General features: G+C 51.7%; 5 protein-coding genes across 5 annotated transcripts; 3 read left to right on the top strand and 2 right to left on the bottom strand.

Annotated features, from left to right (window-relative positions):
• Positions 1–196: 196 nt before the first annotated feature.
• Positions 197–922, top strand: N7532_010381 (mitochondrial 37S ribosomal protein mS41; the record flags this gene model as incomplete). Its single annotated transcript, XM_056622872.1, has 1 exon — positions 197–922. The coding sequence occupies one exon, from the start codon at positions 197–199 to the stop codon at positions 920–922; it is 726 nt and encodes a 241-aa protein (XP_056470288.1).
• Positions 923–1,646: 724 nt separating this feature from the next.
• N7532_010380 (cytochrome P450) lies at positions 1,647–3,413 on the bottom strand (the record flags this gene model as incomplete). Its single annotated transcript, XM_056622871.1, has 4 exons — positions 1,647–1,712; positions 1,771–2,832; positions 2,895–3,092; positions 3,168–3,413. The coding sequence occupies 4 exons, from the start codon at positions 3,411–3,413 to the stop codon at positions 1,647–1,649; spliced, it is 1,572 nt and encodes a 523-aa protein (XP_056470287.1).
• A 560-nt stretch (positions 3,414–3,973) lies between these two features.
• N7532_010379 (uncharacterized protein) lies at positions 3,974–6,116 on the bottom strand (the record flags this gene model as incomplete). Its single annotated transcript, XM_056622870.1, is given in 7 exon segments — positions 3,974–4,593; positions 4,643–4,659; positions 4,733–4,863; positions 4,921–5,513; positions 5,567–5,748; positions 5,766–6,010; positions 6,078–6,116. The coding sequence occupies 7 exon segments, from the start codon at positions 6,114–6,116 to the stop codon at positions 3,974–3,976; spliced, it is 1,827 nt and encodes a 608-aa protein (XP_056470286.1).
• Positions 6,117–6,714: 598 nt separating this feature from the next.
• Positions 6,715–12,725, top strand: stt4 (1-phosphatidylinositol 4-kinase STT4; the record flags this gene model as incomplete). Its single annotated transcript, XM_056622869.1, has 3 exons — positions 6,715–6,722; positions 6,780–6,963; positions 7,020–12,725. The coding sequence occupies 3 exons, from the start codon at positions 6,715–6,717 to the stop codon at positions 12,723–12,725; spliced, it is 5,898 nt and encodes a 1,965-aa protein (XP_056470285.1).
• Positions 12,726–13,480: 755 nt separating this feature from the next.
• On the top strand, positions 13,481–15,459 carry N7532_010377 (sugar porter family MFS transporter; the record flags this gene model as incomplete). The annotated part of the gene is made up of 4 exons (XM_056622868.1): positions 13,481–13,816; positions 13,890–14,146; positions 14,215–14,638; positions 14,716–15,459. Coding segments are annotated over 4 exons (1,761 nt in total), but the record flags the coding sequence as incomplete, so codon positions are not given.
• Between the last annotated feature and the right edge of the window lie 578 nt (positions 15,460–16,037).

The raw sequence follows: 16,037 nt of genomic DNA, 5'->3' as shown, positions 1-16,037 counted from the left end.
CGAAATTTCTCAGCGCGGACAACCCGCGGCAACGAATGAATTGACGAACCCCGGACCTCATTTCCTCCCCTTCTCCAACCTTTCTCTCTCCGCTGCCCCTGCAAAGCTTGTTTGCGGCTCGAGTTATCTCAGATAAAACCGCAAGCAGGTACCCAATTGCAGGAGAGAAGGAGCCTTTTAAAAAAGCAGCACAACCATGGCGATGCGCAATCCGCTCCTCCGGCTGGTTCCCTCTCGAATCATCCAGACAACCAGCATTTCTCGACAATTTGTTCGCCCTTTCACCCGAAACACGACCCCATCGGTGCCCTCCCCGACACCGTTTGTCCCCGATGTCCAAACATTCCTCACCCTGATCGGCCGCGAAATGTCGAAGCACGCGAGCAAGATCACATCCTGGGAGCAACTCTTCTCTTCGAACTCGGACCAGCTTCGCAACCTTGGAATTGAACCCGCCCGCCAGCGACGATATCTCTTGCGAAAGCGCGAAAAGTTCCGGAATGGACTGTACGGCCCTGGAGGCGATCTGGAACATGTCGTTGATGGAGTGGCTCAATTGCGTGTAGTGGAAGTTCCCCTGCCAGCCAAGGATCCCAAGAAGCCCATTGTCGGGCCCTCCTCTGCAAACCTGACACCAGGCATGATGAAGGCCATTGTGAATTTGGCACCAGATGCAACCGAATACACGCACCAAGCGACCAAAAGTTTGAAGCAGTTCGCGCACATGAAGATCCATCGTGGCACCAAGATTATGGGACCATTTCTCCAGCCTATTAAGGGAAGCCACGGCTCTGCTGCAACCATTTCCGTTCAGGAGGGTATGTGGGAAGATAAGCGTGGACGCAAGGTCGATGGTGGTGAACGACGACAGGTGGAGGTGAGGGCGAAGAAGAGACTCGAGGAGCGAAGAAAGCGGGCATAGAAGCAGTCTGAAGGATGTTTGTTGGCGTTTCTTGCATATCTGTTCAGCCCTGTGAGACCTGTGTTTTCTTATTTGCAATGTACCATACTATATTACTACCAACCCCCAAGGATCTGAACATTTTGAATTGTATCCGATTAAATTAGGAATTTGCTGCAGCCACAACCCTTTCGTGGTTTTCCAAATCTTTATTGATAGTACTCTACGGAATTCTGATTCAACGAGTACAAGACAGCCTGCCTCCTTTGTACAAGAAAGCAATCTGAACCCGGGTCTTTCTTTGCCTTGAATTCTGAAGCACCAGAGAGTGGATCTCTTGTAGGTGACCAGATGGCTGATCACGTAGTGACCGGGTAGATGTCGCATAGACAATCATGTGTGACCGGACAAGAATCAGGTAGAAGTGCGGTCAACATAACAAGAACATAGTGGAGGTGCAATTGTAGCAATACCTTTGAATTGATAGGAAGCTGTATTGACACGACCTCTCTATGGCAATATTAACGAAAATCGCAAGAAGGGATATGACGGAACGGAAAGAAAGAAACATATGAATGAAAAGAGAATAATGTACAACGCGTACAGTCGTTCAAAGACATCGATGCGGCAGGGTGCTCTCACGACATCTTGAAAAGTCATTAAAATAGTAAGGTGCCAAAATTCGAGTCTCTTGCTTCTTTTTTCTTTTCCCTTCTCTTGCTTGAATTTGTAATCCGAGCTCCATCTATGCCTTGGTTCCGCGCTTCTCATATTGCACAAAGGACTTGCCCAGCGGCTTGGAAAATAGGGACTATTAGCCATATTAGTATAATGCATAAACCGACCCCATGACTTGGAGAATAACTTACTGAATAATCCGTCTCTGGAATGCCGGTGCTGCCAGGGGGAGTGGTGAACTTCATCTGTCTCACCAAGGCCGCGAGAATTGTACCCAGCTGCACATAAGCGAATTGCTCGCCAATGCAGCGATGGCGACCAGCACCAAAAGGAAGGTAGGGGCTGTTGGTACCCTTGCTGACGAGACCATATCCGTAATCGATCTTCTCCTCGTCATCGTCTTCCTTAGCAACGGGGACTTCGTCCCAGCGGTGGGGGTCCCACTTGAGAGGGCTCGGGAAAAACTCCTCAGAGCGAGCAGTAACACCAGGAGAAGAAAGGACGTTGTGAGTGGTCGGAATAACATAAGGGGTTCCTTCGACGGGCATCGGGTTCTTGACGGCGCGAATGATGGAGTGGATCGGAGCGTGGATGCGGAGAGTCTCCTTGATGACCTTGGAGTGGAGATCGAGCTTCTGAAGACTCTCGTAGGTGAGGTTGGGAAGATCGTTACCAAGGACGCGAAGCTGCTCCTGGTAGAGTTCCTCAGTGATCTCGGGGCAGGTAGCCAGGCGCAGGACAATCCAAGCAGCGGTCGACGAGGACGAGTGTTGTCCAGCCATCAATAGAGCGATCATCATGTGGGCAATCTCCTTGTCGGGGATAGGGGTACCGTTCTTGTAGGTGCACGACATTAGGTTCCAGACCATATCCTCAGAGTCCTTCTTACCATCACCTTCGCGACGCTTGCGAATGATATCAATGTAAGTCTCGGTCAACTTTCTCTGCGCAGCGTCACGCTTGCGGTTGTGAGGGAGTGGGGCCCAGGGCAGCATGAAGTTGATGGGAGCGAAGCCCATATCCAGGTCGTGGTACATCTCGGCGAAAGTTGAATCAAAACGGTCACGGACTTCCTTGCCTTGGAGCGAGCGCGACGCAGTATAGATGGTAATCTCTGCAATTATTTTGGAGACATCGAAGGTGCCCTTAGGGTCCTGGAATGCGGGAGAATCCTCGACGAATTGGTTGACTTCGTTGGTGATCAGGGTCACGTAGGAGCGAAGAGCCTCAGATGTGAGACCAAACTTCACGAACTATTTACGGAATTCGTGTCAGTAAATGAAACCAGAACGGGCTATCAAAGTCGCAATCTCACTTTCTTCTGCTCCATGAGCTTCGAGTTGGGGCAGTCATAGACAACATCGTGGCCAAAAACGGGGGTGGTGAGTGGCGAGTAAACCTCTTCGGCGCAGACGTCGCGGAGCTTGCCGTTCAGGATGAAATCGTTGCCCTTAGTGCCCAAATAGACTGTAGTCTTCTTGCCGAGGAGAACGAATGTGAAGATATCGCCATACTGTTGATTGGAGAAGCCCACGTTAGTCATGGTCCCTGATCAGAAGGGGGGGGGTGAAGATCACAAGAGACACACCTTTGCGCGGGAGGCCTTGAAGAACTGATACGGGTCGATACCATAGCTGATGGTGCTTCCCACGAAAGGGAACCAGTGGAATACCACGGGGGGCTCATGGGGGTTCTTGAAGAGCAACTGGCGCAGGACGTTGATCACGACAGACAGCGCGATGATGGACAATGTACCGACCGACACGAGGGTGTAGATGGACTGGGACGAGCAATGCTCGCAGAACTTGTCGAGGAAACTGGCGAAGAGACCCATGGCGACAAGATGAGGACTGGCTCTCTTGAAGGGGAGGAGGGAAGAAGTCTGGCGGCAGGGGCAGGATGCAGAATAATAATCTCCGCTGTCATTCGGTGAAAGGGGACCCGCCCCCTGGTTCCTACACTACTTTTTTTTTCTTGTTTTTCCGCCTTTCATCTACGGGGATGGCTCGCAATTGGCGTGCCTGCATGGTCGCATACTATTCCTGCGCTCGTCCCATCAACCGATCAAGACCTCTGGGCCTCAATCGGCTCTCGCTAATGGGTCAATTGGGGGAGGCTGTGCCAGGTCGAGTCCTCGTCACGCCACTTCGGGCGCCTGGCCCACCGATATCCCAGCGGTGCCTGGCGATCGCACGACGTGCAAAGATGAACAGAAATAACGTATGATTCCGACGACGCCTTCTAAATGTACATGATTCCCGTTTTGTCCAGTGTCCCCGTCCTAGTACAAGCCCACGGTTACCCAGAGTATGAAAAATAATAATAAAAAAAAAAAAAAAAATTAAGAAAAGAATCCCCCCCAACAACAGCATGGAGACAAGTCCCCGCACCGCTTCATTCATCGTAGAGCGCCGGATCGCCTCGCTCCCCGAGATTGGCAAAGTCCTTGGGGGCGCTGTTATCGCCTGGCGACGCTTCACGTTGCGAAGCCTTAGGCTTAGCAGGTCGGTTGTGCACGCGCTTTCCAGCCTCGTTCTTATGAAAGACCTTGATCGGGGCTCCGCTGCCCTCCACATGTTCGCTGAAGTTGGCGGCGTTGACGGTGCTCAGCAAGGTGCGCTCGCGTTCGACCTTACGCTTGGAAAAATCAAGTTTTCCGAGGGCGCCGGTCAAGCCATCGGTGCTGTCAGTCAGGCTGGGATACTTCTCGGTCAGCCAGGGGTGCTCGAGACACTCGTCGACGCTGATTCGTTTCTCGACATCCACCGTGAGCATTCGGTCAATCAAGTCCAGTGCAGGGTCCCCCACAGAGTCCCAGTATGGCGATGGGTAGTCGAACCGCCCCATCTTGATCTGCTGGGCGAGCGTGTAGGGATTCTGCTTTGTGTACAGCTCATCCGAGAAGGGCGGGAAACCGCAAAGAGAGATGTAAAGAACCACACCCAGCGACCAGACATCCACGGCCTTTGTATACCGCCGGCGCTTCGTCTCTTGCAAGATCTCGGGCGCAACATCTGCAAAATTAGCCACCGTTTATCTATATAGCATTGTAGATCAACTCACAGCTCGGGGTACCACAACTGAGACAATCAACGTTAGCATGACTATGCATATGGAACAAAATGGACGCGCTGACCGAAGCGTGCAACTTACAGGGTCGTCGTGAACGAATCTTCTCCGATAATCTTCGCAAGTCCAAAGTCACCCAGCTTGACGCTCAACTTCTTGTCTTTAAGGAGAATGTTCTCTGGCTTGATGTCTCGGTGTACAATTCCACGGTCATGCTGCAGGAGAGAGTTAACGTCGCCTCACCTGCCACGGGCGGCAAATCGTAGGCCTACCAGATATTTCAAGCCCTCAAACAATTGGCGGAACACATGACGAGTTTCGGCCTCACTGAGCTTCTGTTTATTCACAATCAAATTGAACAATTCGCCTTCCGGGGCCAACTCGAGAACCAGGTAGGCTCCATCATTCTCATCGAATGTATCCTTTAGGCACAGCAGGTTTGGGTGGTTCACACCCATTAGAAGAGCGATTTCTTGTTGCAGAGCCTCTCCTTGGGTCTTCTGCGAGTCTCCTGAGCGTTTTTCGAATACCTTGACAGCATACTGTTTCCCAGTAGCTCGCTCCACGCAGAGATAGACCGTAGCAAAATGGCCCTTCCCGAGCTGCTGCAGGACCCGATACTGCTGGCGGAAGCCATGGGTATCTCGTGTCCGAGGGTAGCGGAAGACAAACCGTGCTTCGTTCAGAATCGAGACCTCGTCACCGTCCTCGAGCTCGCGATTCTTGTTCCGTCCCACCATTGCATCATTGACAAACGTCCCATTGCTCGACAGGTCTTCAAGCATCGCAACGACGTCACCCTTTCTCTTCTCCGAGAAGAGAAGAAAATGTCTGTTTGAGATGGTGGGGATGTTGATCATCAGATCTGCGAGATGGTCAGCATTTCTCAGGCTGATGCTACTGACCACTTGAACTTACCACACTCCGGGTGGCGGCCGATGAGATAACCCCCAGGCCGGCCGTTCTTCGAAGCACGGTCACGACCCGCGCAGCCATCTCTCTTCTTGAGAACGAATGGACCGCTCACATTGTCATCCAACGGGAGGAGATATCCCCAAACTCCTTCCGCGCTCTCATCATCCACGTCGTCAGCAAAAGCCCTGGGGGGTAGACAAACTGCGACAGGGCCTGCGTATCTCCGGGAGGCGAAGATGGGACCTGCGAGGGGTCGGGGGCATGGCTTGGACTGTCGGGAGGAGTGGCCGTGACTTCCTTGCGGATGTCCGTGGCGGTCGAGTTGCCATGCGTCAACGGCGTGGGTAAATAGTCATGATCGATCGGCGTCTCCAGCTGTCGCTGGCTCGAAACTCTCTGGGAGCGTCGAGGTTTCTTCAACTCCTGCGAGTCCGCATCGGCGCTGGCCTGTCATCGAAGAGTGACGCTGGTCAGCAATGGAAACCCAGCATATTTGGGATCAATGTATACTCACTCTTCCCCTTTTGAGGGAGCTTTTCTCACGAGGCGCCATGGCTCTTGTTCATACCACACAGACCCCTGGTCTGAGAGGCTATCCACAGGGCCAATTAGCGATGCTAGCCAGCTGGGTTTTACTGCGGCATCGACGGCCGAGGCACAGTCGAGAATGTACTGAAGGGACGAGCGGAAACCGTCCTCGTGGAAGGATTCAGAGGTCGTGAGGTCTCACTTGCGCCCGAAAAAGAAGCGACTGAAAATCCGGGGCAGCAGGCTGTCGAGGCGCGGGAAGTGAAAGGAGAGCTTGGAGGCTCCCCCAGTCGAGGACGAGGCGCGCTCGCCGCCCGCCCCAACAGCAAACACCAGAGCCTCACCCATTTAGACTAGCAAACATCTACCGTCAATTCTAGGTGTATACAGAGCCACCCGATCGTAGCCTGTAAAGGAGAAAATATAAATCAAGCAGACCACCAACACACTACATTTGAGTAAACAGACCGAGAAACAAAACCAAAGTCACATTCCACAGGGACGCGATTGCTGGCTCAGCAGAACCGAGATCGCGCGCTGACACGTGCCGAGCTCCCCCCTTCCCCAGAGTCGCCTGCTCAACCGGCCTCGTCACTTTCGGTTTCCTCCCACACACGCTCGAGATGGACGGGTATGTCAAATTGGCTCCTACTGTGAAGCTTTCCGCTAATGCATGCATCCCTTGCAGTCTCTCGGTCGGGATCAGACGCTCTGCGTTCGAGAAGTTGGCCGCCTTGGCCGTCAACCCGCCTTCCCGAAGCAATGAATCGGACCTCACTCGTCTCTCCCAGCAGACTCGCCCGGGTCGCCAAGCTGATGGTGCTCTGAATGGCATTCTCAAAGACCAATCCCCCACGTCGCGGGTCCCAATGGTGCGCCGCTCCGGATGCGCTCCCTCCTGAGGCTACCAGCTGACATAGATCGACAGGGGATTCGCGAACTCGATGTGCTTTTGGCTCTCTGTAAAGCCGCCCCGTCTGTGGAAGACCAAGAACGTGCGACCAGACTGGTCACGCAGCTGTCCCGCTATCTGCCCGAATCTCCTAGCCAGCTCTTTCGGCCATCACCATTCCTCCAAAGCGTCAAGCCATCGCCATGGGAAACCCTCGCACACAATCTCACCTCGGCACTCTTGTCGCTGGGTACGAGGTTCCCGTCCTTGCGCAAGATTGCCACCACTGCGGCCACCGAATTCCTGAACAACTGCATTGAGGCCATCAACGCAGTGACGCCGTTCCAATACTCCTCAGCCGAGGCAGGAGGACGGGGTGTCGTCCACGAATCTATTGCCATTTTGTCCATTGCAGTATCTTTGGTCGGCTTCTTAGAGGCATCGGCCAAGTACACTGTTATCTGGTCAGCAAGTGAGAAGATTCGCATTATCGATCACCTTCGGACCATGCTCTCTGAGCCATTCATGATTGCGGTCGAGACAGCTTCATCCACCATCCGCAACGCTGGCATCAGTGAGAATAGTTTCAAGGACTGGAGGAAATATACTCGTCGCTATGCAGCTCAGGGCCGCCCCCTGGGTGCCATGTTGGTACAGGAAGGCTTCATGCGCTTTGTCAAATCGTCCGCGGCGTCCCTGATCGAGTCCCAAAACTTGACCGATGACCAGCTTTTGGATGAATATATGGCAGGTATGAGCATTGCAAGGGGCTATGGTGATGCAGATATCGCTTTGATTGAGCGCATCACCGACCTCATCGGCGAGGAAATCAATTTGCTTGCGGATGGCTCCGATTATTTGCAAGTCGGTTCCCCCTCGCAACAGCGACTTGCATTTTCCGTTAAGGGGGAAGCCTTAGTTGGTTTCCTGAACTGTGTTGTCCTGGGTGAAGATGCGACTAACAATGACGTGCTGTTGTCCTGGCTCGAGGATACCCTTAACGATCCTCAGCAAATGTCAAACGCCGGCCTTGCTATAATTGCTTTGAAATGTACGGCGATCCTTGCTAGGATGTCATCCGATGGTGCCTCGATTGGAAGGCGCTGCTTGTTGAAGTTCCTGACTCAAGGCGGAACTTCCGCAGGGCCAGTTGTCGCAGTGGCTGCTCGATGCCTAGCCCAAATCCTTAGCATACTATCCGAGGATGCCGTGATCACTACTCTGTACTCGTTGGGGAATGCGTTGAGCCCTAACTCTACTGGGGACTCATCCGCCCAGGAACAACTCATTACGGATACCAACCTTGGTGCCTACAACCAGGCCAATGGCAGCCAGGCGTCTCTTTCTGCTGCTGAGCAAGATGATACCCTCACTTTCAGAAATGTCATTCACGCCATTGTGACCATTTCCACCAGCTGTAACGATGACAAGATTAGCGCTTTGGCGCAGTCCATGCTTCTTCAAAAAGTTGGCAAGCTCGGCGTTTCAGTGGACGCATATATCATTCAAGAAACTGCCGTTCTCGCTCTAAGCAGCGGCTCGGCTGAGTTCCAGCTACTCCTGAAGTTTTATACTCGCATTTATCTCGATGGTGTCCACAAGGGTTTGGGTAGCATCTCCGATGCGGTCCAATGTGCCATGTCGTATCTCTCAGTGACCCTGGACCGCCAATCTCCCCTTTACAGAATATATTTGATTCATCTACTGGAGAGTATTGTTAACAAGGGCGATGTGCCGGATCTCGAAACTGAGCGCCACAGGGAAGTCGTCTTTGCTCCTGGTGATATCACTCCCCTCCTGAAGCCGCTGGCCCTCCTAATATCGTCTACGAATGATTCGTCGGACACATCTCACCCGGCACTTGAGTATGACGATACTATCATGTCTCTGTTTCGAGATGCTTGGTTCAACATAGCCGTTCATGGGATTTCCCTGAACTCGGCTGTCGCGCAGCAGCATCTCAAAGAGCTCCGTTTGCTTGCCAGTCACTCTCCGCCACTGATCGCGGAAGAAAGGATGGAGTCTCTTGAGAGCGATGTGGAGCTCAACACTGTACTTCGGAGAGGCTCCGGGCCACAGCGTGTTCTAGAGCAGAAACGAACTCTGATTACGGAACTTGCAGGCCGCGAATCTGACATCAAACGGCTAGATTATCCCAGATCGGTGTTCCTCAACGCTGTTTTACTGATCGAAAGCCTTCGTGCATCATCTGAAGACTGCACGAAGATCCTCAACTATTTCCGTGACCCATCTCTTGCAACGCCAGAGATGGTTGTCTGTATGAGTGCTGTCGCTGATAAGACGGTTTCTTGCTACCTGTCGCGGACACTCTCTGGGGAGTTTGATGAATTTTCTGCGCCATTCTTGTCCAAGCAGCTGGCTGGGTTCTTGACTGCCTGCTGCCACCGGATTGAAAGAGTCCAAAGCATCGCGACACAATGTGCCGATAAGATTATTCGTGAATGCCCTTCGGCTCTATGCGAGAAGCATTCTCTCTTTGCTCTCTTGGAGATTCTTACAGTGATGTGGTCCTCCTGTCTCCAGGGTGAGCTTGATGAGTTTGAGTGGAAACCATCCTTGCTCTCGCCCATGGGCATTGTCAGGGTCGATCTGCCTGATAACTACGCATTCAGAAAGGCGACCTTGAATCGATTCCTTGAGCGAGCAAAGGCTTGGGTCACAGCTGTGCTGAACCTCGCCCCGCTGGACATTAAAGGGCTTCTTCAAACCTATCTGTCTGAATACGACGATGATGGCGGCTATGGACATATCTCCATGGGTCGATCTTTCGCCCTTGAGATGGGATCCCTAATCCCAAAAAGCGATCCGCGCTTGGGCTCTCTCGATAGCCACGACAGCAGCGATGTTAACCTGGCTTCCGATTTCATGGCGCTTTATACCACTCGCCAGAAATACCGCCGTCCCGACATGTCTTTGCTCGATGGACCCCGTGGCGACCTGTTAGGGATCAGTGGCCGCAAGCCGGAATCCGAAATTTCCCCCGAATCTGCTGATCGCCTCGAAGCTTCCCTCTCGCATTTCTACGGGCGTAGTGTCAATGGCGACGAGATCCCTCTTTTCGAGGTAAGAGACATTCTTCGACAGGCCGCGGGTCTCATCTGCAGCAGTAGCAAACCTCGATTGTCGGTTGTTCACTATCTTGTTGCCCTACCCTTCCGAATCTTCACCAAAGAAACAATCAAGCTGGGTGTCTCTCTTTGGCTCGGTGTTATCCACGAGAACCCTAGCATTGAGCCTCGAATCCTTGCAGAGGTTGTCGAGGCCTGGGAAAGAAGTATCCAGTGCCGCCAAGGGCTCTTTGATCCTGCCTTTGGTTGTCTTGATCCATTGCACGCCAAGATTGAACTGTTGCCAACAGACAAGGCCTTGATGCTTCAGAAGCAACAAGATGCACAGAACACGCTGTCGCCACATATGCGTGTTCTCCAGTTCTTCGAAAGTCATTTTAATGCCGTTCGACTCGGAAATTTGCAAGATCAACAACTCTTCTGCCGTCTAGTCAGCAGTACAGTTGTGGCTCTCGCGAAGACTGAAAGCCATCCCTTGGCCAGAGAGATCCACTTCCGCATCATTGTCTTTGGATTGAAGGTCTTGCAGAATTCGAACCCACGCAACGGCCCTGCGACCTGGAAGTTGAAAGATCAAATTCTGTCTGCCGCCCTCTCCTGGTTCAAGCATACCCCGAGGTGGTCATTTGGAGGTAATCGTTTGCAGATTAAGGCAGAAGACAGAGTTCTCGGTGATACGTTGGCTATCCTTCGCAGTGTCGCGGACATTGCCTCTCAATCCCAGGGCTCCTATAAGTCTCTGCAGGCGAAGCAAGATCTCCTGCAAATCCTTATCGAACATGAGAGATCGCGTCTCCGAGTTTGGCTCTTCCCCTTGGAACCAGAGCGCAAGCATCATATGCCCTCGCTTGGAGGCAAAACCCCTACTGAGGGAGTTGCCTCTTTTTTGCGACTAGCGTGGACCGAAAGTCCTGGGCTTGCCATTCAGCTTGCTGCTCGATTCCCGTCGCCCAAGATGCAGAACGATGTCCGCTGGTTGATTCTCAACTTCCCCGAGAAGGCCATTACCGAGTCCAGTGCTCTCGAAATCATGTTCGATTCTTCTTTGCCTTCGGACGTTACTTTCCAACTCAAGTACCTGCTGTACTGGGCGCCAGTCAACCCTACGGAGGCCTTGACATACTTCTTGCCGGCCTATGGTAACCATCCGTTCATTCTACAATATGCGATGCGGGCTTTGGAGAGTCACTCCATTGATGTTCGCTTCTACTTTGTGCCCCAGCTGGTTCAGGCTCTGCGGTATGATGCTCTGGGTTATGTTGAGCGTTATATTCTGGAAACGGCCAAGCTGTCCCAGCTGTTCGCGCATCAGGTGATTTGGAACATGAAGGCGAACTCTTATAAGGACGAGGATTCCCAGGTGCCAGATCCTCTCAAGCCAACATTAGATCGCTTCATCGACAACTTGATCTCGAGCTTCTCGAACGAGGAGCGCGACTTCTACGAAAGGGAATTTTCCTTCTTCAGTGAGATCACCGGCGTTTCCGGCAAGCTACGTCCGTATATCAAGAGAAGCAAACCCGAAAAGAAAGAAAAGATCGAAGAGGAGTTGCGCAAGATCAAGGTCGAGGTTGGAGTTTACCTCCCCAGCAACCCCGATGGTGTGGTTGTGGGAATCGATCGGAAGTCTGGAAAGCCTCTGCAGAGTCACGCGAAGGCCCCGTACATGGCAACGTTCCGAATCCAGAAGACTCGGCCTCGCCTTGATGCTAAAGCTGCTTCTTCTGGCCTGGTTCACGACTCGGACCAGCAGCGCCAGGTGGCTGTTCGCTCTAAGGACGCAGAGCAAGAGACTTATGAAATCTGGCAGTCGGCCATCTTCAAGGTTGGTGACGACTGCCGGCAGGACATGCTCGCTTTGCAGATGATTGCCGCTTTCCGAAGCATCTTCTCCAGCGTGGGACTCGATGTTTGGGTGTTCCCGTACCGGGTCACTTCCACCGCACCTGGCTGCGGTGTGATTGACGTGCTGCCCAATTCCATCTCGCGAGACATGCTGGGCCGAGAGGCAGTGAACGGACTTTATGACTACTTCGTCTCCAAATACGGCGGTGAAGATTCAATTCGCTTCCAAGAGGCCCGTACCAACTTTGTGAAGAGCATGGCCGCATACTCGGTCATTTCCTACCTCCTACAATTCAAGGACCGACACAATGGCAACATCATGGTGGACGATGCGGGCCACATCATTCACATCGATTTTGGATTCTGCTTCGACATCGCCCCCGGCGGCGTCCGATTCGAGCGGGCACCATTCAAGCTCACCTCAGAGATGGTGGCCGTGATGAGTGGAACTCACAGCCCAGCCCACCACCCCAGTGGCACTTCAGGCATCAGTCTTCCGGGACACAATTCGCACAACCCCACCAACACACAACCTTACCGCTGGTTCGAATCCCTGGTCGTCAAGGCCTTCCTGGCCTCGCGTCCCTACAGCACCAAGCTGGCCCATATTGTGTCCCTGATGCTGGACAGCGGACTACCGTGCTTCAAGCCCGAGACCTTGAAGAACTTCCGAGACCGGTTTGTCCTCGATAAAAATGAGCGAGATGCGGCTGAATACATGCGGGATCTTGTGCGGAAATCCTACATGAGCGTGTCGACGAAGGGATATGACCAGTTCCAGCTCATGACCAACGGTATTCCCTATTAGATCTATATCGGCAGTGGCCCCAGCTTTTTCCATTCTTGTATCTGGGTGCCCGATTCATCCTGCGCCATCTATTTATCTTCTTTGGACTCGTTTAATACCATATCTTCCACTTTTCTAATCTCTCTTGTCACTAGTTCCATGAAAAATCGTAATGGGTTCTATGCCATCATCTAGAATTTTCTAATTTTGCGTCAACCAAACCCCGCCAGCGCCTCCCGTCTACCTTCCGCCGGTTCTGACCACTAAATAATGCAAGACCCTGACTTCCCCGGTGGTTGACGTCACGACTCGTGGCCGCCACTTTGACCCATTGGTGGCAGCATGACGAACCTATCTCGAAAAATGGCATTGGTATCGAGAAAAGTTGGGTCATGATCTAACAAGAGTCTATATTCCATTATTTTGTAATCGGGTTTAGTGCTTTACAAATGCCTGATGATTCGTAGCCGGCATCAATTTCAGCGCCAAAGCCTATGTATATATTTCGAGGCCGGATTAAACTAACAATCTCTCCACTATCCCTGAACCAGTGACGTTTTGATCCATGACGAGCATCATTCCAGGATGCGCTGGATCGTGGCAACCTATGATGCAGAACTGGAGCCTAAGGCAGATTCACTTTAAAAGGAACAGATTATGCCAATGCACATCTTCTTTACTGTGGTCATCGAACCTCCTCATTCTCTTATTCTTGGAAGCAACACAATCAAATTCGCCACGAACAGATGAAATTGGGCCGCCTGTAATATTCAGGTTCAAATTTACTTCCCATCTGCGCCATGAAGAACCCATTCTCGCCAAAAGAAATGAGCGGAACGGGCTCCCCGCCATTAACAGATACATCCGGGGGCTCGGTGGACCGCGAAAAGCGACGGAGCAGTTCATTCGACGAATCCAAAGTGCCATGGGTCACCTGGCGATCCCTGACGCTGGGAGCATTCGTGTCTATCGGTGGAATCATTTTTGGATACGACACGGGACAAATCTCCGGCTTCCTGGAGATGAACAACTACAAGCAACGATTTGCGCAGTTGAAGCCGGATGGGTCTTATAAGTTCAGTAATGTTCGTTCTGGTCTGCTTGTTTCTATGGTGAGTGCTTCACTTCCAGTTACTCTTGGGGAAGAATTGTGGTGTAGAGATAGCTCACAATATGCTGTGGTAGCTCTCCATCGGTACTTTAATCGGTGCACTCCTGGCCGGACCACTCGCCGATCGTATTGGGCGAAAATGGTCAATCTTCGCATGGTGTATCATGCTGCACGTAGGCCTGATCATCCAAATCTCCTCACCATCCGGAAAATGGTACCAGATGATGATGGGCCGGTTCATAACGGGCTTTGGAGTTGGAGCATGCTCGTTGCTGGTTCCCATGTATCAAGGTGAGATTGCACCGCGACATATTCGCGGTGCAATGGTCTGGTAAGATATCCCCTCATCCTTGTTAACAATTTCATCAAGTATAAATGACATGTACTAATCAATTCCAGCTCCTATCAGTTGTTCGTCACACTAGGAATCTTCGTCGCCTACTGCATCAACTACGGCACCCACTCGATGGATAACTCGGCCTCCTGGCGAATCCCCCTCGGAATTACCTTTTTCTGGGGCTTGACCCTAGGGTTTGGAATTCTACTCTTCCCCGAAAGTCCGCGACATGATTATCGGAATGGACGCGTCGAATCTGCCAAAAGAACCATGTCGAAGCTTTATGGGGTTCCGGAGAATCATCGGGTGATTGTACACGAGCTTCTCGAAATTCAAGAGCAACAGGAAGCGGAGAAGGGTTCGCAGGGGGGCTGGCATGGCTGGGTCGAGATATTCCAGGCACCTCGAATGCCATACCGGATTGTTCTTGGTGTTGTTCTTCAAGCATTGCAGCAGCTTACCGGAGCTAACTACTTCTTCTACTATGTAAGTCTCTCATACAACAAAAAACCCCGGTTGTGTGTGTACACGCAGAAATGATGTACTGATATGATTTACTATAGGGAACGGTTATCTTCAATGGTGCCGGAATCAGCAACACATACGTAACGCAAATGATTCTAGGAGGCGTGAACTTCGGCACGACATTCGGTGGCCTGTATGTCATTGAACACTTTGGTCGACGCAAATCCCTTACCACAGGCGGAATCTGGATGTTCATCTGTTTCATGGTATTCGCGTCTGTGGGACATTTCTCCCTGGACGTAAACAACCCACCGGCAACACCAGGTGCCGGCAAGGCGATGGTGGTATTTGCGTGTCTTTTTATCACGGGATTCGCAATGACATGGGGCCCGATGGTTTGGGCAATTGTGGCAGAATTATACCCATCTCGGTATCGAGCGCGAGCAATGGCGATGGCAACGGCGTCAAACTGGCTGTGGAATTTCCTGATTGGATTTTTCACGCCGTTCATCACGCATGACATCGACTTTGCGTATGGATATGTATTTGCCGGATGTTTATTCTTCGCCGTGTTGATAGTGTTCTTCTTTGTGATTGAGGGCAAAGACAAGACTCTCGAAGAGATGGACATGATGTACGTGATGCGAGTGCCACCGTGGAAGAGTAGCAAATGGGTGCCACCTGCGCCAGAGCATCAGCTCACCACTGCTCAACTCATGGATCGAGGGTTCGCAGAGGGATATGATAAGGAGGAGCAGGCGGCTGCTAATACGAAGAAAAGCGAGGCCCCAGCTCATATGCATGCAGAGGATGCGACTGGTGCCGGGCCTTCGACGGCCTAAGTTGAGATTTCGGATGAGTTTGGATGGTAGCTATCAAGGTGAAGAAATGGCGGGGCTCCGGGGATGATAAGTATGATGGTGTGTGGTCATCAGGGATACCGCATTATAAGGTACGTATGGCATGATTGTAAAGTAATCGATACACATGTACATATAGTAAAGAGGACATCTATCGGGATCAGACTTGTATCTGTTATAATAATGAAATTTCATGTCAATTTGGAGTTCATATACCAGACAATTTAAAACCCCCAGCTCCAGGATGAGGGTGCCATAGTAAACACAGGCCCAAAGTATCATCAAAGAAGAGAGCTTGCGAGATCCACGCAAGCAATGAGCATCCAAAAGCCAAGTCAAATAAGAATCAATCTTTCATCTTCTCGCTTATCGTCAAATGTGCATCGAAAACAATGAAATAGACGGTCGGAACCATTTTCGTATCCTCACTGGAAAGTGTAAAAAAGTAAAAACACATGATGGAAAGCACGCTGTTGAAAGGAAAGGAAAAGAGGTCATATCCCAGGTACCCAAGTATGAAGGCCACAGGCCCTCACGGGATAGTATAGAAGTATGCTATC

This window comes from Penicillium argentinense, assembly GCF_028826775.1.
Source record: "Penicillium argentinense strain IBT 30761 chromosome Unknown utg000010l_segment0_segment0, whole genome shotgun sequence".
Taxonomy (NCBI): domain Eukaryota; kingdom Fungi; phylum Ascomycota; class Eurotiomycetes; order Eurotiales; family Aspergillaceae; genus Penicillium; species Penicillium argentinense.
Note: the sequence above shows the minus strand (reverse complement) of the source record. Positions and strands in the feature narration are given on the sequence as shown.